Source organism: Rosa rugosa, chromosome 3, assembly GCF_958449725.1.
Source record: "Rosa rugosa chromosome 3, drRosRugo1.1, whole genome shotgun sequence".
NCBI lineage: Eukaryota > Viridiplantae > Streptophyta > Magnoliopsida > Rosales > Rosaceae > Rosa > Rosa rugosa.
The window spans coordinates 46,141,235-46,164,147 of record NC_084822.1 but is presented as its reverse complement, the minus strand read 5'-3'; the positions used below and the strand labels follow the sequence as shown (position 1 = coordinate 46,164,147).

At 38.6% G+C, this 22,913-nt stretch overlaps 5 protein-coding genes across 6 annotated transcripts; 4 read left to right on the top strand and 1 right to left on the bottom strand.

The window, feature by feature from the left end:
- Positions 1 to 124: 124 nt before the first annotated feature.
- LOC133740185 (OVARIAN TUMOR DOMAIN-containing deubiquitinating enzyme 5) lies at positions 125 to 2,474 on the bottom strand. The gene is made up of 3 exons (XM_062168106.1): positions 2,287 to 2,474; positions 1,817 to 1,918; positions 125 to 1,235 (listed from the first exon to the last, which is right to left on the bottom strand). The coding sequence occupies exons 2-3, from the start codon at positions 1,906 to 1,908 to the stop codon at positions 359 to 361; spliced, it is 969 nt and encodes a 322-aa protein (XP_062024090.1). The 5' UTR covers positions 1,909 to 1,918; positions 2,287 to 2,474; the 3' UTR covers positions 125 to 358.
- A 5,856-nt stretch (positions 2,475 to 8,330) lies between these two features.
- Positions 8,331 to 9,118, top strand: LOC133740383 (glutaredoxin-C11). The gene has a single exon (XM_062168335.1). The coding sequence runs from the start codon at positions 8,580 to 8,582 to the stop codon at positions 8,886 to 8,888; it is 309 nt and encodes a 102-aa protein (XP_062024319.1). The 5' UTR covers positions 8,331 to 8,579; the 3' UTR covers positions 8,889 to 9,118.
- Positions 9,119 to 11,548: 2,430 nt separating this feature from the next.
- On the top strand, positions 11,549 to 12,332 carry LOC133738654 (glutaredoxin-C13-like). The gene has a single exon (XM_062166232.1). The coding sequence runs from the start codon at positions 11,792 to 11,794 to the stop codon at positions 12,098 to 12,100; it is 309 nt and encodes a 102-aa protein (XP_062022216.1). The 5' UTR covers positions 11,549 to 11,791; the 3' UTR covers positions 12,101 to 12,332.
- Positions 12,333 to 14,703: 2,371 nt separating this feature from the next.
- LOC133739153 (membrane-anchored ubiquitin-fold protein 3-like) lies at positions 14,704 to 16,375 on the top strand. Of its 2 annotated transcripts, none has more exons than XM_062166887.1 (5): positions 14,704 to 14,903; positions 14,992 to 15,131; positions 15,215 to 15,445; positions 15,769 to 15,942; positions 16,052 to 16,375. In XM_062166887.1, exons 3-5 carry the CDS (start codon positions 15,313 to 15,315, stop codon positions 16,105 to 16,107), a joined length of 363 nt encoding a protein of 120 aa, XP_062022871.1. In that variant the 5' UTR covers positions 14,704 to 14,903; positions 14,992 to 15,131; positions 15,215 to 15,312; the 3' UTR covers positions 16,108 to 16,375. The 2 variants fall into 2 exon arrangements, with proteins under 2 accessions (XP_062022871.1, XP_062022870.1); XM_062166886.1 differs by having other exon boundaries at positions 14,988 to 15,131.
- A 4,231-nt stretch (positions 16,376 to 20,606) lies between these two features.
- On the top strand, positions 20,607 to 22,796 carry LOC133739064 (E3 ubiquitin-protein ligase MIEL1). Its single transcript, XM_062166777.1, has 10 exons — positions 20,607 to 20,773; positions 20,875 to 20,962; positions 21,051 to 21,107; positions 21,205 to 21,237; positions 21,342 to 21,419; positions 21,544 to 21,587; positions 21,688 to 21,728; positions 22,308 to 22,390; positions 22,474 to 22,565; positions 22,661 to 22,796. The coding sequence occupies exons 1-10, from the start codon at positions 20,706 to 20,708 to the stop codon at positions 22,779 to 22,781; spliced, it is 705 nt and encodes a 234-aa protein (XP_062022761.1). The 5' UTR covers positions 20,607 to 20,705; the 3' UTR covers positions 22,782 to 22,796.
- Positions 22,797 to 22,913: the final 117 nt, after the last annotated feature.

Here is a 22,913-nt window from a genome sequence, read left to right as displayed (position 1 = left end):
ATCAGACTATAGCACCGGGTTTTTCTTTCCTTCTATCCTGCAGATCACAGAATGCTAAATTAAACTACACAGGCTATTTCTAACTACCTCGGGTAGACAATCCCAAGTTGTGTATATGGCTGCATGAAGCATAAGCCATAAATGGCTCTAAAATGTGTCAAATACTCATTAACCATATTCAGCTACACAACGTAGTCCAGAAAAGTTTGAAATAAAAGGAAACACCGATTGTAGCGGCAGTACTATCTACTGTAGTATCAATAATCAAAGGAGCTCAAAACGTGCTTTTTCTCAGCACAAATTACAAACTAGAGAGCAAGCCAAGGGTTTTGTTTTTGTTGACGCTGCTACTATTTGATCATATTGGGACCACAGAATTATAGTGCTCACCAAGCCCGAATGCGTGCTTATGATATGACAACATAATACTCGAACCAGAAGAACCAAAACCATTTCCACTCTCAGAATTGTACTCCTTACCCATCTCCACATCAGGGAATGATCCTGAGTATACCTTGATTGGCTTTTTAAGGCAGTGAGTTAAAGCCCCAAGCTCTAGCTGTCCTCCCCATGTTGCTGTTGACTCCACTTCCTTACAGTAATTCTCAAACCTTTCAGCAAGGGAATCATCAGAATCACCATCTCCTTGATTGTCTGACAAGAAAAATGGGAGGAAATCAGGTGCATGCTTCCTCATATACGCAGCCACCATTTCTCGAAGCTCTTGGTATGTGTAAGGTGAAGAACCTCCAGAAAGGTGAGCCAGCTGATCCTGGATAGCGCGGTAGAGGCAATGACCATCAGGCTTTATCTCATTAATTGTCAAACCAAGGGGTTCAAGCTTTTTTCCTAGTTTCTCATCTTCAACCATTCGATCGCTTACTAAGTTGCTCTGCTCTTCTTGAATTCTCTGCTCCCTTGCTGCATCCTCCTGAGCCCTTTTCACTTTTCTCTTTGAACTCTTGCTAGGCTTTGCATTCTCAGGTTGACTGCTTACAGAAACACCAGCTATGGCCTTCACTAAAGTATCCAGATTACTCTTTTCACCTCCATTGTTAGTGCTGCTATAGCCTAATGATGCAAGTTCTTCGGCTTGTTTCTCTTTAAGCTCAGCAGAAAGTCGAGAAATCTCTTCCTCCACCTGCTTTTTCTTAGCTTTTTGTTCAGCCTTGCTACCTTTTGCTGCAGCCTTTTTCAATTGAATTTCCTTGTCCTGCAACTTTGAAGTCTCTTTTCTGTATATTCAAAAATGACAAAGGGGATTGAAATGAATTGTCTTCGGTAAAGTCAGAGAAGTTCACCCAATAAGTTGAAGACACCAGCCTCTATTCAACTGACAAGCAATCCTGATTCTTAATATTTATTCTACTACTTTATCCTGAGTAAACTAATTGTGATGACAAATATACCAAAGACGAGCAATTTTTAGGCCAGCATCACCAGGCACCAGCCATGGTCATGGACTCACAGGTCTATTAACAGAGAAGAATAGTATTTTTTATGATTATGGAGGTGTCGGGAGAAAACTAGATATATCTAGTGCACACAGTAACTTGGTGGAGCTAGTCTTGTTTTAGTTCAAACAGAAGCTCCTCAATGCCTGATTCATGTCATGATCCAGTCTAAAATCACCACAAAATTCCATCAAAAAATGTATATACAGATGTATGTCTTATATGACGACTTTCAGTGTTGGACTATCACTTCAATATATATAACTGAACTTATTTCCACAACAGATGCAATCAGCAGCCAAATATATCATATGCAGAATTACAAGAACAGAACCAACAATGAGACTTCATGAACAAACTACCTGTGCCTGGAGAGCATTTCATCGCGAGTTTCCTGTATCTTTTCGGATGATCCCTCCGACATTGTCTCAGATACTTCTTGGGCATCCTCCATTTGAGCAACCCTGAAATCAACTTTGAGCTAATACAATTACCCAACAAGATTACAAAGCTTCAGCCTTTACTAACCCCTCATCAAACCTAACATCATAGACATATAAACTTCAAGACTACACCAAATTCAACCACCCAAAACTTCACGTAAGCAACAATTTTGGATAAGAAAGATAAGACAGTGACGGCCCAAAACTGAGATGATTGCATTTTCATAGCCCATACACCTTTCACTCTCGCAAAGATTGAAACTTTAACGTTCTTTGAGGAAACCCCCAAATTTAATGAAAGGGTTTTGGATGCTTCAACAAAGATTAAGGAGTATGAAGTTGAAATTCCAAAATTGAACTAGTTTGATGGGTGAAACTAAATCGCTTACCGCGAGTGTTTGTTCAACGTTGACGCCGCAGAGGACTCTCAGTGGTCCGATTCCGATTAGGCTCGTTTTGCAAACCCTAATTGAGGAGAGCGACAAAGCATTCGGGGTTTAGTATCAGAATAAAAAACGTTTTTTAGAAAGGGAAGGTGCGGATGTATGTAACGCTATCAGAAATTCCCGTCTCTGCTCTTGTATTTTCATTTTCGGTTTAGTCAAAATTGCTATAATAATTGTCTGTTTTTTTTTGGAAAAATTTTGGGCAAAGTTTTCTTGCTTTTATTTATTATTATTATTATTATTATTTTTCAATCAAACCCAAACCCAAACCCATAGGGCGGATGCCAATATATTCATCTAAAGCCAGAATAGGCTGTTACATACCCTTCGGTTGCCATCTACAGACAGACAAGAAGGTAGTGGTAGTACCCACAGTTAGCGGTGGGCGTCCGGACCCGAAAAACCGAAAACCCGACCCGAAAAACCCAAAAAAGCCCGATTCGGTTCGGTTTTGACTTTGAAAATATCGGTTCGGTCTTGGACCCGACCCGAATATATTTTCTCGGTTCGGTCTCGGGCCTCAAATATGTAGAGACCGAAAGCCCGATTCATCCCGATTTTCCTCCATTTTGATGATCTCAGCCTCTGTCTCTCTCAACAACATCTCAGCCAGTCAACCCTTGTTCTTCCCCGATTTCTGAAAACCCAGCCCCATTATCAACGATTCAACCCCAGACGGCAGACCCGTTAGCAATTTTGGCTCAGTATCTCCAACACATGCGACACCAATCTCTGCTTCAGCCGAATGATCATTTCCTCATGGCTATGGCTATCACCACCGCCACTATCGCTAACTGCACCCTCCACGGGCTCAACTTCCAACTCGATCGACCGCGGCTTCTCTGTCGCTAGCTCCTCCTGTGTGGCTCCCGGAAGGAACTCGTATTGGACGTGGGCATGGGTGCAAAGCCTGAAACTCATGTCAAATAATAGTTAGATCCAATCGGCAGCAGCGGCGGCGGTATCCAATCGGCAGCAAAATAGTTAGATCCAAAGCTCTGGGCACCTCGTCACCCAAGTCCTCCGGGTCAACCCAGCCCAATCCTCACTCCTCCTAACCCCGAACCCCTCTTCACTCTCCCCTCCATCCAACATGCCACCGACGAACTGCATAATGGGGATTGAGGAGGAAGGAAAAAAAAATATCTATATATATGAATAGAACTGCAGAAGAGGAAGAATAAGAAATGTCGAAGAAGATTAGAAAAGAAAGAGGGAGGAAGGGAAAAAAAAAAAAAGAAGAATATATGAATAGAAGTATAGAACTGCAGAAGAAGAAGAAAGCGTCGAAGAAGACCAGAAAAGAAAGAGAGGGTAGAAAAGAAACTAGAAAGTAAACGAAGGCAGAACCTTTTGTTTTGTTTTATTTCTACCCCTTAGGACAAATAAATATAAATGTGGAACATAATATTACCAAAGCGTCTTATGCTCCAGCGGTGGGTAGTGAGGATTTGGTGCAAGAGGTCGGGGGTTCGAACCTCGCCTCTTTACTGGATTTTTGTGTATTTTGCATATTGGGCCCGAAAAGCCCGAAGACCGAACCGACCCATTTGGGATCGGTCTCTGTCGGTTTTCATTTTCAAAAAAGCCCGAACCGATTGTTTCGGGCTCGGTCTCGGTTTTACCAAATTTCGGGCCCGGCCCGACCCGAGCCCAGGCCTACCCACAGTGACCCACCAATTAGACATTCATGTACGTAGATATAGCGGATATCCTCTTTTGGTACTACTCTAGAGGCACTAGAGATACATAGAGTGCACATAACGTGCATTAGTTTCCTAAAAGGAAATTATTGTAAAAGACTATGCTAAAACATAAATAATGGACTAGGGCTAAAAAACCCCAGCCCAATCAATTCAAAGCCCAAAAGGGCAGCCGCCAAAGAAAGTCCACACAGGGCCCAACAGCGTGGTCAGGTCCAATCCACTTGTTCCATCCCATCCCCCCACGTACGAAACAGTCAGGCTGAGCTCCGTCCACTGCACACATCCACGACCAGAGCCGCCTCGATCCCTCACCGCCCGTGACCCAAACCGCCACGACCCACGCCAGCACGGAGAAAAACCAAACCCTGATTTAGATCCTTGCACCACACACCGCCAACGAGAAACCTGTGGCACTGTCGACCAATAAACCCTCATCAGGGATCGACCACCGGCCCTGTTTGCACGACCACCGCCTCGCCCCAGCCCAATCGAAACCAGTTGCCAAACCCAGCGCAACACCCCTCCGACAGAAACCCACGGGCAATAGCCTTCAATACCTGTCCGGTAGCAGACCCCTAGACGCTAGTGCAGCCCGGAGGCCAGCCCCGACGCCAGGGCGCCGCTGGACGACCTCGAACTCACACTCAGGAAAAACTGGCCTTTAGGGTTTAGAGAGAAGTCAGAGGCTTCTCTTTTTGTTATGATACTTTCTTTTTCTTTTCTTGCTTTTATGTTGAAAAGATTTATTCGAGATATAATCTCTACTTTTTCTAGTAAGACTTAAATAACTTTTGCACATTGTTAGTTTAGTTGTCTTTGTCAAAAGTCTAAAATGAGATCTGAGATGATTTTTTTTTTTTAAAAAAGTAAGGGGCCGGTACGGCTGCCATCAAGCATTTACCATTAATGAAACCATATAATACATGGGGGCCATAGTGCCTAAACCTCAAATTACAATAAGCACTAAGAAAACCACTTGAGATAATAACAAGTGTCTCAACTAAGGATATGCATTCTAACATGCATGCACCATTTAGTGAAGAGTGCACTATAGGCTACTCCATTCGCTTTATAATTGTGGTGACATATCAGAAAGACAATGCTCACTCGAAGACAATTGCACTGAGACAATTGTTCTGGTTGCTTGAGATTTGGATTTGGCTTGGCTTTAATTTGTAGTGCTTTCATTGGTAGTAGCTCATAACTAATTGTTATGATATAAAGGCAAAAGCATATAATCAAAGGCTACAGGTCGATCGTTACAAATACAATTACTTTTACGGTGTAACTAGTTAAAGGACAAATATGTAATTAACTGTAAAGTGCAACCGTGTAACTAGTGAGCACATTACAACGATGTACGATGTAAGAACTGTAAATAATGAGATTACGAGATTTAGAAGTTCAGAAAAAATAAAAACAAACAAACAAACAAAACAAAAAGCAAAAAATTGAAAGAAATACCCAAAAATTAAGAACCCAAATGTAAAGAATATTGGAGATAAGGTTCACTTCAATACACATTTTATGAAAGCATGTAAAAAGAAATCAAAAAATACGAAATCAAGATATTGCTCACTTGATTAGTCCGAGTAGCCATGAGAAACTTCTTATCAAGATCGATTTGACCGCCACAAAAAGCTGTGTTTTCATATTATTATTTAACAATTGAAGGTCCATTTTACTAATAAGCAAGTAATTATACATAATAGCTCGCCTTGAATGTATGATGAAATAAGAAATCAAGACATATATATGGTAATTGCTTGCAAAATCCCTAAAATTAAACAAACTAAACAGAGGTAGCCCGTAGCCGGCTCAGAGTCGGATTATTGATTCAAAAATTTGTAGCCACCCTAAACACCATTGCCCATAGTCAAGGTTAGAAGCCATAAATTGGGCCTAATTCCAGACCCTTGCCAAGAAAGAGAGTCAACTTGATCTATCAAGGAAAGTAAATATATTAGGTTGAGGTTCAGAAAAGTCGAAAACCCTAAGACACCAAGTCGATCGCCAGATGAAGACTAGCTTCCATCAGACAATTCCGCCGTAGTCGTTTTCGAGGAAAGGATCACCATGTATGTAAGATGGCCTTTTGACCTGAACTGTGAAGTCTGTATTCCCTGCTAGTCTGATACGTAATAATTTTGATATTGGAAGCAGGGACGGAATCATGAATATAAGTTGAGGGGAATCTAATATTTCGACCAATATTTCAGGGGAATTCAAATTAATCAGAGCTCCAATGCTTCCTTTTTTAGAACACATCTTTTTAATTTTGGTATATAGCTAGAGAATTAATTACGTTGGATTCAAATGAACAAACACCTATTAAGTAAAATGCTGTTTACTTGGATTACATACACATGCACCCATAAACCTCTTGAGCATAATTTTCACCATCAACGACTATAATTATTAATTTCGTGGTCTTTGGTTTCTTCTTCTCCGAGTATATTCGATCATTTTATATTCTAATAATCTAATATAGGTACGAAGGAACAATCGTAAAAACCGCATAATAATTCCTGATAAAAATAAGTCGTAAACTAACTCAATCACTCAATGCAATAGTAAACTGCCTCTATATCACTATAAAATCATCTTCATTTCATGTACTGTATACAAATATACGTCAGGGAACCTAAATACTAGGTGGAGTAATCATCGATGTCCAGCCGCACCAGGACCAACAGGCCACGTAATTCCCGAATGTGCCTTGTCGATTCTCATGCATGTTCATTGACGAGGACAACTATCAATCGATCATAAATGGTTCTTTCCCCTTTATTTGATTAATAAAAAGGGTGACACGTGGCATATTCTGGAATTGATGGAGAACAAACGAGAAGCTGCACTTGTTCTTAATTGTCAATCGTCAATTGGGCAAGCTAAGAATTTCTGGGATGGAGGTAGTTGGACAGTTAGTTCCTATCTAAGCTATATCTTCTCTACAAGCTAAATTGGGCAAAACGACCAATATTGAACTAGTGCTGAAGAAATTTGTAAACAAAGACAAGTTTTCTTTAGTTAATAGTTATCATTTACAAGTTTTTTAAAGCATTCAAGCTGAATCTCCCAAGTAGCGAAGTATGTTTTACAGTTTTATTAGATTTACACAGTGACTCTAATATCGATCATAATACGCGCAGAAAGATTTGAATGTACGTACTACTCCTAAAAAAAATTATCGGGAATGTGTTGTTTTTACCAATATTAGAACATGTTAGAATTTTGAGAATATCATAAAAAAAAACTCTAAATTTACAAATATTACCAGTTACATATTAAATGAATTGGGAATAAGAAATAGATGCTCCTGTATATATAATTAAATGAGTATTGAAATTGTCATGGATAAAGTCATAAAACTAAGTCGGTTAGCTAACTACACTCGCATTCTTATATTCTATGCATTTTGATGTAGATACCAGATAGTCTTAATATTCCATTGAATTAGATGGAGGGACCATAACAGAAGAAAGTAGAACCTCATTGGATAAACTCTTATCTTTTTACTCATCAGCCACGTACCTCACACTACCATGACAAAGAACAAAACATACAACATGCAATGCAATCCGAACAAAACGAAAAAGGAGAAGCTTAGCTTGAATATTGAGTTTTGTAGGCTGTGGTTTCTTTTATGATGGATCGAGTATGTTAATGTATCAATACATTATACATTTTGTGATGTTAGTGTCAATTATTTTGAATTAACGCGTAGTAGTCGAGTTCTATGCAGTGAAATAAACTAATGTAAACTACTGATCAATATGCTGATCTACTAGTATATACAAGTAGATCATCCAAGACTTAATGTTTTAATAGGGTCTCTTACTTACTTTATCGAGGTGTTTCGCATACTCAATGTCAAAGAGTACGTACCTTGGATATACAATTCTATTGGGATGTTCCTAGCTAAATAAGCTAGCTAGGCTCTCTGACTTTCATTAAGCCTTGCAAATAAATAAAATGTCCTCCGTACATTTGGAATATAACGCGACTACTTATTTATGAAGTCCACTCTTGTTGTTCCCATCATCCCTAAAGAGTTGCTACTAAATTAATATTAGGGAGTTTGTATTCTTGATGCCTCCAACCAGGCCGAAAGTGTTAAATATTAAACATATACACGATTCTTATTCCAAAAATGTTCATATATAGTACGGACATTCCAGGAGATTTGATCTGAATTATGATCATCACAGTGTGTGATTATAGATATGTATCTATATGCTGCCTGCAATTTGTTTATATAGCATAAAGGGTCACCATCAAGCAAATCATCAGTCAGCTGAGGCATTTTTCTTATCCAAACAAATATCTAAAGGCAGCTACTTTCGCAGCTTTTTCCTTATCCATTATATGGTTTTTTAATTTGTTTTCCACACTTCATTGCCACTATAAATAGGCCGATCAATCCCAACATTCTCCACAACCAAGCCTAGCTCAATTACTCATCATCTGACATTCACACACAAAGCTTTCTTGCATTCCAAGGAAACCAACCCACCAACCCTTTTTGTAATGGAGAGTGTTAGAGAATTGGCTTCAGAGAAGGCAGCAGTGATCTTCACCAAGAGCTCATGCTGCATATGCCACAGTGTCAAGTCGCTTTTCTACGAGCTCGGTGCAAGCCCTGCTATTCACGAGATTGATCGATACTCAAATGGGAGGGACATGGAGTCAGCGTTAAGGCAGCTCGGGTGCAACCCTTCTTTCCCTGCTGTGTTCATAGGTGGGAAGTATGTAGGCTCTTCAAAGGATATCATATCCCTCCATGTTGATGGGTCTCTAAAGCAAATGCTCAAAGATGCAAGAGCCATCTGGTTCTAGCTATCCAGCTATGTGTTATACTAATTACACAGAAACCAAGCTATATGAATATGCTTGTTAATGTGCTGTTAATTAGCTCTGTATGTAAACACAGAAACTAGCCCCAGTACCATGCTTATTACGGAACATGAAGTATTGGGGTTTTTACTTTTTCTACTATGTACCTAATTATCTGGCTACATATGCTTGAAATGCAAGTCAGATCATCAATATGAAAAATATTATATATATATATAGACCTACAAGCTGGACAGAGCTCGGCAAAGTTTCTCAATCTAATAATTGCATACAGCACTTTACACACATGATCATCAATATGAAAAATATTAATATAGAGTTACCTGAAGAGTTCTCAAAACTTTCTTAATGCAATTGCCTAGTGCAGTTTATTTCCCTATATGCATGAGATGTATAGTTTCATGGCAAGACTAAAAACCAAGGAGGGTTTTTCATTATTTTGTGATTTTTGAACCAACCTCCCCGGCACCACCCCCCCCCCCCCCCCCCCCCCCACACACACACAATGTTTTCCTGCAAATCTAGAGAGAGCTAAATAGAATAAGTTTTTCACAGAGAATCATTCTTCATCATGATCAACATTTCTGATCAATCCTTACTTTAATTAATGATCAGAATATTCTGGTACAAAACTTATCCACTAGCTTAAGTTGGATCCCTGTTTGAATATCATATTGGCCTAGAGATATTATACTTTTACTTGTCTACATATAATACAGATGAAATGTGAAGTGCTATATATGGAATTTATTTTTGTTAATGCATTTTCTTATTCAATATGGAATCTGCAGAATCCAGCTTTAATCATAGGCTTGGGTGTTGATCTTGTATGAAAAAGATGGAATGGTTGGTTCTCAGAATTTTGGCGCTGTCACATAGTAACTGGAGCTAGCTAGCTCCTTTAGTTCCCTGAGGTATCAGTATCACTTGGCTCAAGCTCACAATTGCCAGTAAGCTAGCGAATTGTATAGTAAGCCACGTGCACAAAGCACGCTTTAGCTTAACGCGCTGATAATGAGGGATCAGAGACAATGATGAATCAAATGACGCCTCACTTTCTGGGCCTAGCTAGTATTCCTTCAAATCTTCAAAAGGCCTAAAAGGTTCTCCAATATGCATGGCCTTCATGTATATATGCAAAGATAGAATAAGCATTTTCACTTGCCCATATATGGTATATATATAGTGTATGATATAAGCCCCACTCCTCATCCTCCTCTTAGTTTTGCTTAATGTAAGCTTCTTTATATTGTGTTAGCTAGTATAAATCTTAAGTGCTTTTGATTACCTTGTAGAGTTAGCTTCAGTGACATTACTGCAGTTTTAGATATTTAATAAGACTCATTCAACTCTCAATTTACTGCATCTGTGATCACTGATGGATCTAGGTTGCCAGTAAAGGCAACTGCCCCCACTCCATTTCTCTTTGATGAATTACCTCAAAGAGGCATAGGTAATTATGAGCAACTAGGTAAGAAAAACAAGATAGCGTGAGAGCTTCTAAATTTTGCCATCAGGAAGAAAAATTTATGGATCTGCTTACGTACAAGATTTTCTTGAATCCAAGAAACTAACTTAACTAGATATGCATGTTTATGTGACATCTACAGCCTTTGGCTATGGCCTTCCTGGTTATCAAGGGTTCACTGCATGTGCAGTCATCGATGCTGAGATGACTCGTTCATCTTTAGCTAGGAAGAGGAGTTATTTCTTTCTTTCTCAAAACAGAAGGGAATCTCAATGCTCATCCACACAAGTAGCATATATAGCAACAGTACTATATGAATGAGACAAACTATGGCACTCATTTTACATCTATTTGAACAAAAATTACAATAATTTGAATTAAAATTACAACATTGAGAACAAAGTTACCATATTCATTTACACTATTTACATATAATTAAACAAAAATTACAATATTGACAACAAATTTGTTTAAAAACTTGTAACAAGTTCGTAGGTGGTGTAATTACTATTATTAGAACTAAGATTACACAAAATATGACTCAATATTACTACTCTGACAACAAATTTGTTGTCACATTTATAAATGTGTGTATGAGATACGGGTATGTATTTTCCTATAGAATTTTCCCTATATGAATAACTCAATTCTCACATGCAGTACTTGTACGTGTGGGAAGGAATCTTGGCAAGTTGGTCGTGGGCGCAACACCAGGAATCGATAGGCACCGAAAGCAGTCTATCTCATTCGCCATCTTTCTGCATAAGGATTCAAGGAAGGTGATTGAGAGAATCCGGTGTGAATTGACCAGCTTTGCAATTGCCTGCTTATAGAATTTTCAGCTTTTGTTCTGTACAGAGTATAAGCAGGGAGTATTAACCTGAATAAATGGTGCATAGTCTGTACACGTCTGTCACAAATTAATTGCACCACTCACATATATTTGTAGAAAATTATGTAATTTCACTTCACTCAGTTTGATACAGATTTTGTTTCTTAGTATAAGTAATGTATTGCATGCATGAAATACATCTGCCATCATACAGTACAGTCTTTATCTTCTAACGTTGCTTTATTAGTTTGGGCATCTAAATAAAGACCATCCTCTTTTGAATGTTCTTGTTCAAACTAAGCAGTCCACCGCTACTGTCCCTATAAATAGTCCAACATGAGAGCTCAAATATTCAAACTATCTTAAGCTTCAAACTTTTCTCCCTAGCCTAATTCTCTCCCTTCTCCAAATTCCGAAAACCAACGTACTTCACCATTGGGTCGAGTTCACCTTGAATTCGATCCGATGGTCTTGAAATCTCAATAAGTAAACTACTCTTTCGTAACCAAGGTCACTTTTCGTCTTCCCTTGGTTTACATTTGCCCTTTAAGACGAAACTTTGCCATATCAATCAAGTTTGTCAAGATGGAGAAGGTTTTAAGATTGGCATCGGCGAATGATGTGGTGATTTTTAGCAAGAGCTCATGTTGCCTGTGCTATGCAGTCAACATTCTATTTCAGGAGATTGGTGTGCGCCCTTCACTTAATGAGCTCGACAATGACCCTGACGGCAGGGAAATGGAGAAGTGTCTTATGAGGATGGGGTGCTCTGCAGTTCCAGCTGTGTTCATAGGTGGAACACTGATCGGATCAACCAATGAAGTCATGTCCCTCCACCTAAAAGGCCAACTGATCCCAAAACTGAAGTCTTATGAGCAAAACGCTACGTCTTGAAGATTAAACTACTCAAAATATCATGTCCAAAAGACAAAAATAAACTGGCTCAAATTAGTACTGTAGTGATGAGCTTTGTATTCAAAGTCTATGTAGTGTTTGATGTGTCATGTACTTTGTAAGATTGAATTAGCTATATCTATATATATATATATATATATATATATATATATATATATATATATATATCTTGTAATCTGTTTCCTATTCTTAATGAAGTTAGCTTTGTATACATTTTATTTTGGTGTACTTTGATGAATGTGAATCATGTGATTATCAAAATGGCAGCATACCTTTGATAAAATATAATATATGAGAACAATACCATTTTGAAGACCAAGTATTGCAGACCCTCTTAGATCATGTCTACAATTTCAAACCAAAAATCAAGTACTGTACGGCCAAATTCGACATATAAAATATCAGAATATCCTGTGAACAAAGTGCAGTACCCAATATTCTCTGAAGGAATATGAAAACACAGACGGCACAAAATATCTAGACATTCAAATTAACTTTGCTTCCAAACCAGATCAGTGGTGACTGTTAACTTCATCAATAACTATCTCCAGCATCCTGAAAACAACTATAACAGAAAATCTTGAAGCTATATGCTATATGGAGAAACTTTACGTAAAATTCTTGTTTTAGTCAAATCTATGATTTAACTTTCGCAATCCATGTTGCTTCCCTCCATATGGGAAAAAAGAAGAAAAGTTGAGAAGAAAAGTCTTCTTTCTGGCATGGAATGGATTCTTCAAACTTTATCACAGATAAAGAGAGGTATTGCATTCTTTCATTTTAGCACTTTGTAATCGAGAATCTTTGATTCTCTTGCTTGTCTCCCTCCAACGATCGTCTTGTGTTTAGTAGTCAGTGTCAACCCATTTCCGAAGCTACAGTGTTCCACATTCCATCTAGCTAGTGCATAGAAAGATCAACATAGCCGGCATCTCTAATATATATTCCTTTTCCAAATTCAGTCTCGCAGACATATCCTTCTGACACAGACAACACAACATATAGTATCACTGCTAATTTCTAACTGTAAATATTTCTAGCTAGTAAGCTTGGCCTATTGGCCTGAATATCACTACTATATTATCGCAGTTAATTCACCAACAGACCCGGTTAATTAAGTTTTTAGTATTGTCTAGCATGATATTAAAGCTTTATTTTCTTGGCACTGTTTGAAATCCTCACTTCGATCCCCATTAGATAGTATTAATTAGTACTGTGTGCTTCCCTCGCGCAGTTTAGCACTGCAAGTGATATATATTTTTGGCAGATTTCTTGACAGCTTAATCTTTCGGGACATAGTGAGTCTCTGATAGGGATGAGTCCGTCGTAGCATGTGTTAAACAGAAAGAAGATAGCTACGTACAGTCACCTAATTTATGGAGTGAACGGTCCCCTCTATGTGATCCCTGTAACATGATATTATTGTGTGGTTCCATTACAAGTGGGAATGGTCCTCCTCCTAGGCATCTGTAACATCATATTCTTAGAATTGCAGTAGAGAGAAAATACGAATTTAAATCGTATCTAAGTAATCTGTTAAGATTCCTCAATGGAGTGAGACAAGCACATGAATGTATAGTTGAGGAGTAAAGAAGAAAAAATCTTTTGAGTGGCGCCTGAGAATCACAATAGATCGAACAGACATTCATGTTGGTACTCCGTGATCAATCACGTCGTCAATCTTAATCCAGAAAATTCAAACACAGCATTACTTGTGAAAGTTATGAAAAGGGCAGTGTTTTCTGCCTCACCCAGCGTCAGTCGTCTGCTGATGCATACTGTGTCTGCATTTCAACCAGATAAAGAAGAGGGAGTTCATTTATCATACTAACCAGGTCTATAAGAGTAATAAGACTACCTGCACCATGCCCTGCAGAGTCCAATACTGAAATGCTAGGTTAAATTTATGTGGAGAGGGCCAATTGGCCTCTTTAGCTTTAAATCAAAAGTAGAGTCTTTATCTTAATTGCAGTGACATACTTTTAAAATGATAACTTAAAAAAATAAACAGTTCGGATAATGAAATTCAAATGGTTAGTCCAAAATAAAGATTAGTGCTCGAGACATTGACCATATTTTCGACTGTACAGATTAGTGCTCGGAGCACTGACCTTATTTTCGAATCAATTGAATGCATTAGGATGTGATAAGGAATTAGGAACAAAGTGTCTTCACTAACTAATCATGTTTGGGATCAGATGCAGTATGCTGCTAAATGAGTTGTGTGCGGCAAGCAATAGACTCCCACAGGGGTATTATGGTCAAATCGTAGCATCGGGTCCATTCTGACCTATCCTGAACACTAGCCCACAGAAGCGGCGCCGCTGAAGTAGTAACTAACACTAACGAACTCATAAATTGGTGGCAACTGATTCTCACTCACTCTTTTTCTCTTTTTGACCAACTACTCTCACTCCTCCGACCACTTCTACCCTCCTGACGCCCAATGAAATCGCGACAGCTCACCAAAACGGGGGTAAATCCGTCATTCAGGAATCTAAATTTTACACATGGCGAAACCGGGTCGGGGGAAAGAGCTAGATGCCGCTCCCGTAAGTAGCAGGAGATTAAAACCGTAACAGAGCCAAAGATCCGTAATTTCTCATTGTTCTCTTTCTTTTCGCTCTGGGGGGATTCGATTCTCTTTTACGATTTGCGAAGAAGATGAAGAAGCCCAATTACGCAGAATGCGAGACTCTTAATTAGAAATCCAGGGTCTTCTAAATCTCGCCCCAATTTTTCACGCCTCGAAATTTCGTTCATGCTTGGAAAAATTACACTGGTAAAGATTTTAATTTTCATGCCTGTGATTCTGCTTTTATTATTATGAATATTTATGACTGTAAATTCGATTGTATTATTGCAGAGAGAGAGAGGGGGGGTTTGATAGGACTGCTGGAAGCAGTGGAAGGGTCATATGAGGTGCTTACTTGGCTGGATTGGTTCTGATTCTGCTGATTCAGATGTAAAGCCTTTGATTGTTCTTGATCGATTTCGTGAATTCGCTGAGGTTAGTGTTGCGATTTTGAAATTCTTGAATTTGAAGATTATGTGAAGATTGGGAATTTTGATTTTTAGGGTTTGTTTTGGCAGGTGGGTTGGGGGAGATTGGATTTTTTTAGTGGGAATTGTGTGGTTAGGGTTTCAATTTGGGAGTGGAGGGGGAGGGGTTTGTTAGTGTAGTAAAAATCATGTCTCAGAGAGAGGAGCGCATTGAGCTTAAGTTCAGGATTTATGATGGAACAGATATTGGGCACAGTTCTTATGCGCCTTCCATGACTGTAGCTACTCTTAAGAAAAGGCTACTTTCTGAGTGGCCTCAAGGTAATTTATTAGCTGTATGCATTTTTTATTATGTTCTTGATTGATTCGGGTTAATTTGACTGGTGATTGTCTGCAGAAAAGTTCAGTTTTGATTAAAAGATCGTGTTGTATTTTGATTGTCGCAGTTCTACATATATGCTGATTTGACTCGCTGTATGCAACCATGTGTCTAGTCACGTCATGAGAGAGACCGACACATTGTTGTATATAAGCGGTGATAGGGGAGATTAGTCGTGAATGAATGTGCAGATTAAGGAAAGTTTTCTTGTGTTAGAGATAGTGGTATTTTTGTGTAATTGATGGAGGTTTATGGACCATTGCAGCCAAAACAGTGACACCCAAGACAGTGAATGAAGTGAAACTGATACATGGTGGGAGAGTTTTAGAGAATACTAAGACACTTGCTGATTCCAAAATAATGTCCTTTGGTAACTTACCTGGTGGTGTTATAACCATGCATGTGGTAGTTCAGCCTACTGTTGCTAAAGAGAAGAAAGGTTAGTCAAGCAATCCTGTTCAATTTCTGTGTTTAATTTTTTGCTTTCGAAGTCTCTATGTCACTACTGAGTTACTTATCTGTATTTGGGGTTTTACTTCTATATGCAGCTAAAAACCAGAAGGATATGCAAAAGATGAATTCATGCTCGTGTACCATTCTTTAATCTTGGAAGGCAGGCCCTTGACTCCGTGGCTGCCATTGCAGAGGAGTGAGGACCGCGTTTCTCACACGCTTCTTCCTTTCTGATGTAATTGATTGCGGTGCGGAATTTAGATCACATCTCTATAGTGATTCAAGTTGCCTTTGTTTAATTATGTCAAACTTGTAGCACTGCAGTGAATCTACAAAGATTTTGACTTGCTTCATTTGTCTGAGCTTAAAGTTGTACAAGGAGATCGAGATTTCTAAAGATGCTTTCTTGTTTTTCTTTCTTTTTTTTGGCTTCGGCTTTTTGGGCTTTGTGGCTGAAAGAAACTGTGTTGCTTTTGAGGCTTCTCTTTGGTTGTGGTTTTGGTTTTTCTGCTGCCACTATGTCGTTCCCTATTTCATACCAATCAGAACAATTGGAAAAGATGTATGGATTTGTATAGCTTAGTTTCTGTTTTGTTTTGTTTTTTTTTTTTCTCCGATGAAAAAAAGATCTAGATACATAGCATTCCAGGCTTGAGTAGGAAGTCTTGCAAACCAGGTAGTTGAGTTAGTTGTGCAACCAATATGAGCAATCAAGTCAGCCATAAAGTTTGCTTCTCGCCAAATGTGCGTATAATGGATTTGCTGGAACACTAGTTTTTTGATTCTCCAGAGAATAGTTGATTTTCCGGTTAGGCGGACCATAAGTATCTTGGAATCACCTTCAACTAGAATTTTTGTGAAGCCATGAATTGCTGCTGTTTGTAGTCCTGCTCGGAGTGCTTTTGCTTCTGCTATCAAGATATTTGTATGGCCAACATGTTTTGTTATGCAATAATAGGAATGCCATTCTCATCTCTTATGACAAAACCAGAGGCTGCTGATGAATTTTGTTGGTTCATCAAAGTTCAATTTGACAAAAGGAGGTGATTTCCATTTTATAGTATTTAAGAACTTCTTCTTTCTAATGTTTGGTTTTTTGTTTGCATTGTAGTGATTATTTGTCATTGTTAGTGGTCATAAAAACTATTTGGTTAGGATTCAGAATATTTTGTCTAAAGATTAATTGATTTCTAGAGTACCATATGTTATAGCTTAATAATAACACATGTTCTAAAGATTGATATTTAGTTTTTGATCTACTCTTTAAGAAAGTATTAAGCCAATCAACATAAGAAGAGTGGCAATTCATAGGTTGGAGATTAGGAGGGAGAAAAGACCATACATGTTTTGTATACTCACAATAGATGAATAATGATCAATATTTTCTTGATAAGTATGACAAAAAGGGCAATTTTGATCAATTGGTGTGCTTGAGAAAATGTTGTCTTTGGTTCTTAGCTTTTGCATGTCTAATGAGCTACCAACGAAAGACTTTGACCTTTGGAGGTAGGTTAAGTTTCCATATACATGTAAGTAGTTTAGATTGAGAATGTGCAGGAAATTGATATTATTGAACATTAGATACTGATTTAATAGTAAATTTTCCATGACCATTAGGTCCCCAAACAAATTCATGAGGATAATTTGAGAAAGGTAAAGGAATTGCTAGAATTTTGTTAACAATATCATTAGGAAGAACAAATTTGAGTTTATTCTCATTCCATTGATGATCATTAAATGTAGTCTGCTACTACTTCAGAAGTATCAATTGTATTTTGATTATCTAGAGCAATGATAAGTGTCATTATAAAGCTTCCAATCCACACAGTGTGTGGTTTGGTGTCATTAAAGATTATCCAAACACTAATATGGATAATTTGCTTACATACTACATATTCAATGTTTAGGATTTGGACCAATAAATGGACCTCAATGGTGATGTTAAAGAGGTAATTTTTAAGGAGTACTGCATAAATCTTAATAATTTGAGGAGTGTTGGCAACTTTCTTCATGTTTCTTTTCTCATTTGCAATGCATTTTCAATTTGTAATCAGAATTGGTATTTGTTTGATACAATATACTGATTCAACGATTTATCGAGTCGATAACACGACACACCAAATCAAAAGTTATCGGGTCGATAACAATATACTGATTCAACGATTTATCGGGTTGATAACAATATACTGATTTTTGTAATTTTCAGAATTAGAACATGAAAATTAGGGCTGTCAGATCAAAAGTTATGTGACAAACGTAATTGTAATCAGAATTGGTATTTGTTTGATACAATATACTGATTCAACGATTTTTAATTTAATTGATTTTTTTGAAGAATCAGTATTCAAGGAATGCTCTAGAAAATTCGGGGTTCCGATCAAAGCATTACATTGCCACGTAAGTAAATGCATTGTTCTTAAGTTTATAACTATGTCAGTGCATAACACGAAAAGTTTTATTAAGCGCGCCATAAGGCGGCGGGGTAGAAAATTAAAGGGTTTTTGTCCATTTACTCCATTTCTAGGGATTTTTTTCCCACTAACCCCATTGAGTTTTTTTAATTCCCTCTTACCCAATACACTCTAAGGGAGTCTTCCCTAATACCCCATTAAGATTTTTTTTTTGTTTTTAATTTTTTTTTAATACCATTTTACCCCTCACCCCTTATTTACTTAGAGAGAGAGAGAAAATAGAAGAGAGAGAAACCATAGGAGACTTCGCCGGAGCCCGTCACCGGTCGCCGGAATCCGGTCACCGGCCGCCGGATTCCGGCCAACTTTCGCAGGATTCCAGTCACCGGCCGCCGGATTCCGGCCAACTTTCGCCGGATTCCGATCACCGGCCGTCGGATTCCGGTCACCGAAATTTGTTGAAAATCTCACCGGAAAGGTTTTTTGGCCCCCAATAGACATCTATTGCCCCCCAATAGACCTCTATTGCCTCCTATTGCCCCCCAATAGACGTCTATTGCCCCGATAGTCTATTGCCCCCTAATAGACGTCTATTGCCCCCCAATAGACGACTATCAGCCATGTATTGCCCCCCAATAGAACTTTCGGTAGCCGAAATAGGAACTAATCTTCCTAAAATTTGACAGATAAAACTTTGATTAAAGAAAAAAACGAAGAAATTATATCAATTTTAAAACGTCTATTGCCTCCCAATAGACGTCTATTGCCTCCCAATAGACGTCTATTGCCCCCCAATAGACCTGTATTGCCCTTGACATAACACATTTTGTATGTTGTTACTCCAATAACACATTTTGAGAAACCCTCCCAGGCACAAACCTCAAGGAGCTCGCGAACTTCAAGCCGTCCCTCAACAATCGTCCTGAAGACCAAAGTCATGGAACACTGCCGGAAGTTTAGAAAGACTTGGAATTTGTCGATGCTATAATCAAGGTAAAGAATCGAGACCCTATCTTGAAAAACAAAGAGGTCGAGTTATTTAAATCTGATGAAACTGAGGTTGAAGATGCTGGTAATGAAACTGAGGTTGAAGATGCTGGTAATGAAACTGAAGATACTAGTCTAGTGAAAGAGGAGGATAGGAAAACTAAGAAGAAGAAGAAGGTCTACTTGAAGGATGACGCGGTCCGATTGCAGAAACACTGCCGGAAGTTTAGAAACTTCGGGCCTCTGATTCTCTCTACAGCCAATTCATGTACGATTCGAGGAAGAAAAGCAGAGGCGGAAGAAAAGCGGATCGAGATTTTCCGGGAACTGGCTGAGAGAGAGAGAGAGAGGCGTTTCGGGGAAGGAATGCTGAAAATTTCACCGGCGAGATCCCGGCGACTCGACTCCAAGCCCAGCCACGACTCTTGCTCTCTTGTCTGCAAGTAGTGGCTGAGACTCGAGCGGCTAAGCCCCACCACCTCCGAATCGGCGCCTCCGGTCCGTCTGTGAGAGAGAGAGAGAGAATTGATCTGGGCACCCATATCTCTTCCCACACGGCCACGATCTCTTCCTTCATCTCCCTTCCGTTGCCGATGCTCTCCTCCGTCTCCGGCCACGCCTCCGCCGCCGGTTGGTAGAGTTCGATCATCTCATTCCTCGCCGGAAAATAGATCTGCGAGGGGAGGAGAGAGAAAGGAAGGAAAACGTTTTCTGATGGTATATAGATTTGTAATTCTATAATTTTTCGAAGGTTAAAATTGACATTTTACTATTAAATGGGTTAGTGGGAATCTTAATTTGTTGGTGGGGTAAGTGAGAATGTTTTATGTAGAATCTGTGCTATGGGTAAATGACCCTTTAAAAACATAAATAAAAGGAAATAAAAAAAAACTTGTAGATCCTCTGTAGCTGTAGGATTCAATGGGCCCCGCAAAGATTAGGAAATACTAGTTTTCTGCTCACATGCTCTGCATGTGTAAAATTTTTATAATTATTTTATTAAGAAAAGAAAAAGTTATTTGATAAAAAAGAAAGTGGGATATTATCTGAATTGTGGGTGGTTATTGCAGTCATGGGTGGTTAACTTTCTGAAAATTAATTAGTTAACTTCTTTTTTATAGGAATTTTAATTTTGCTATTTACTATACTACCACTAAGTTATTAAAAATTATTTAAAATTAATATAAGGTCTAAGGATTTTATTGTATTTTCACACCCACTTTGGCTAACTAAAAGGTGCCGGCTACCTGATTTTGATATTACACACCCTATTTCCGTCGTACTCGAGAGTCAGAGAATTTGTATCAGACTGTCTCTCTCAGACTCCGCCCATTTTGAGCTATTTCCGGCGATGGAAAGCTCCGGCTCTCCGGCGCCTCGGACTCAAAAGCCACGCGATTTCGGAAAGTCCGAGTACGGGTAATACAATTTGATACGAAACGCAACGCAACGCTTTTGCAGAGTTCCATGCTTTTCGAGGGTGAAAATTGGGCGCTAATTTTGAGTTTTGTGTGGCGCAGGTGCAACCATTATCGGAGACGGTGCAGGATTCGAGCCCCTTGCTGCGATCAGATCTTCCCCTGTAGGCATTGCCACAACGAAGCCGCCGTAACTCTCTCTCTCTCTCTCTTTCTCTTTGTAATTGGGATTTTTATTCTTCTGTTGATTAATTTTGCTGATGTGTTTTGGTTGTTAGAGCTCTCTGAGCAACCCGAAGGATCGCCATGAAATTGTGAGACAGGATGTGAAGCAAGTATGAACATTGTTGATTTCACTGTTGTATTGAATTATAGAGTAGACTATTTGGTTTTGGTTTTGATGAAAATGGGGATTTGGAATTGGTTTTGCAGGTTGTGTGCTCCATTTGCGATACCGAGCAAGAGGTTTGTTTTTTGGTGCTTTCTTTGATGTAATGCTATTGAAAGGTTCAATGGGGTTAGGGGATGTTAGTTATGATCATTTTGTTCTGGTTTGGAATCTGTTCCAGGTTGCTCAGCTTTGTGCAAACTGTGGTGTTAGCATGGGAGAGTATTTCTGCGACATTTGCAAGTTCTTTGATGATGATGTAAGATAGTAGCTTGTCTCAATTGGTTATGTTTAGATGAATGTAGTTAGAGGTGTTTTTGGATGAAGCAGCTTTGTATGTGATAAATTTGGTGGTTAACATCAATAAACTGTTGACAATGCAGACCAACAAAGGGCAATTTCATTGCAACGAGTGCGGAATTTGTAGGTTAGCAAACTTCGTTATCTTCCTGAAGTTGATTTTTCTTTGTTCAATAAGGGCTTTTCTTTCAAATTGAATCATCTTTGTCTTGAATATTGATTACCAGAGTTGGTGGTCGCGACAACTTCTTCCATTGTCAGAAGTGTGGTATGGACTCTGTTTCATATTCTGGATTTGTGATGCAGTTCTCTAACTAAATATTTGTATTCTCATTTTCAATCATACTTGTCCCATCTCACACCCTCAAATGCACCATCCTTTATGCTTAAGACACCTATGGTATTGAACTATTGATATAAGTTTCACTAATACGCATCTGATATGAATATTAGTTTCTTAAGTATGGTTTACAGATTTGGTTTCTTTTGTTGTGGATAAGTATAACTACCTAGTAAAGAGACCTAAATCAACAAGGAAAACAGGCCCCAACTGCACCCAACAATAGGCCAAGTTATTAGATGAGATCAATTTACTTCTCTGTCCGTCTCTCTATATTCAGCTAGTGGTTGAGAAAACTTTTACCTTATGGTCCTGGAAGTATCCGCACAATTTTTTTTGTTGGTCTAACTTGATTGCATTTTTTGGGAAGTTTAATCATTTCTTCTTTCTTTATTTATTTTTATTTCTTTCTGGGGTTGGCGATGGAGATGGTGGGGGCCTCATTAATTCTGCCTGATCTTTTTTTATTTTATTTATTTATTTTCCTGATGTCCTTGCATTAAATAGGGTCTTGCTATGGAGTGGATCTACGCGATAATCACTTATGTGTAGAAAATTCCATGAAGAACCACTGCCCTGTCTGTTATGAGGTCTGTTCTTCGACTTTTAAAGTGATTATTTAAAAGGTGTAAAAGATCAAGAATGTCTAACAACATTTTATTCATCCTGACAGTATCTCTTTGACTCGGTTAAAGGCACATCGATAATGAACTGTGGGCACACAATGCATACGGATTGCTTTATTGAGATGCACTCACAGAATCAGTTAAGCATCATTTATTTCTTACTTTTTTTTTTCGGTAAAATTGGATGAGTCGAACTGTAGTTGGTTGCTTATATATTTTGGATTTATCATCCAGGTATCGTTGCCCCCTTTGCTCCAAGACATTGCTCAACATGACTCGTTTCTGGAATATGTTGATGAGGAGGTATGTAAATTTTGCTGCTTTGTCCTCTTCGATCTTTGTATTCTCTGTTTAGTTTTGTCTGTATATGATCAGCATAGGAGCTTTTTTATTAAGGATGATCCAAAACCTTAGGAATTTCTCAAATAGTCATTTCCCGTACCTTTGTTTAGTTCATACTTCACTTGAATTCTGCTGCCTCCCCTCT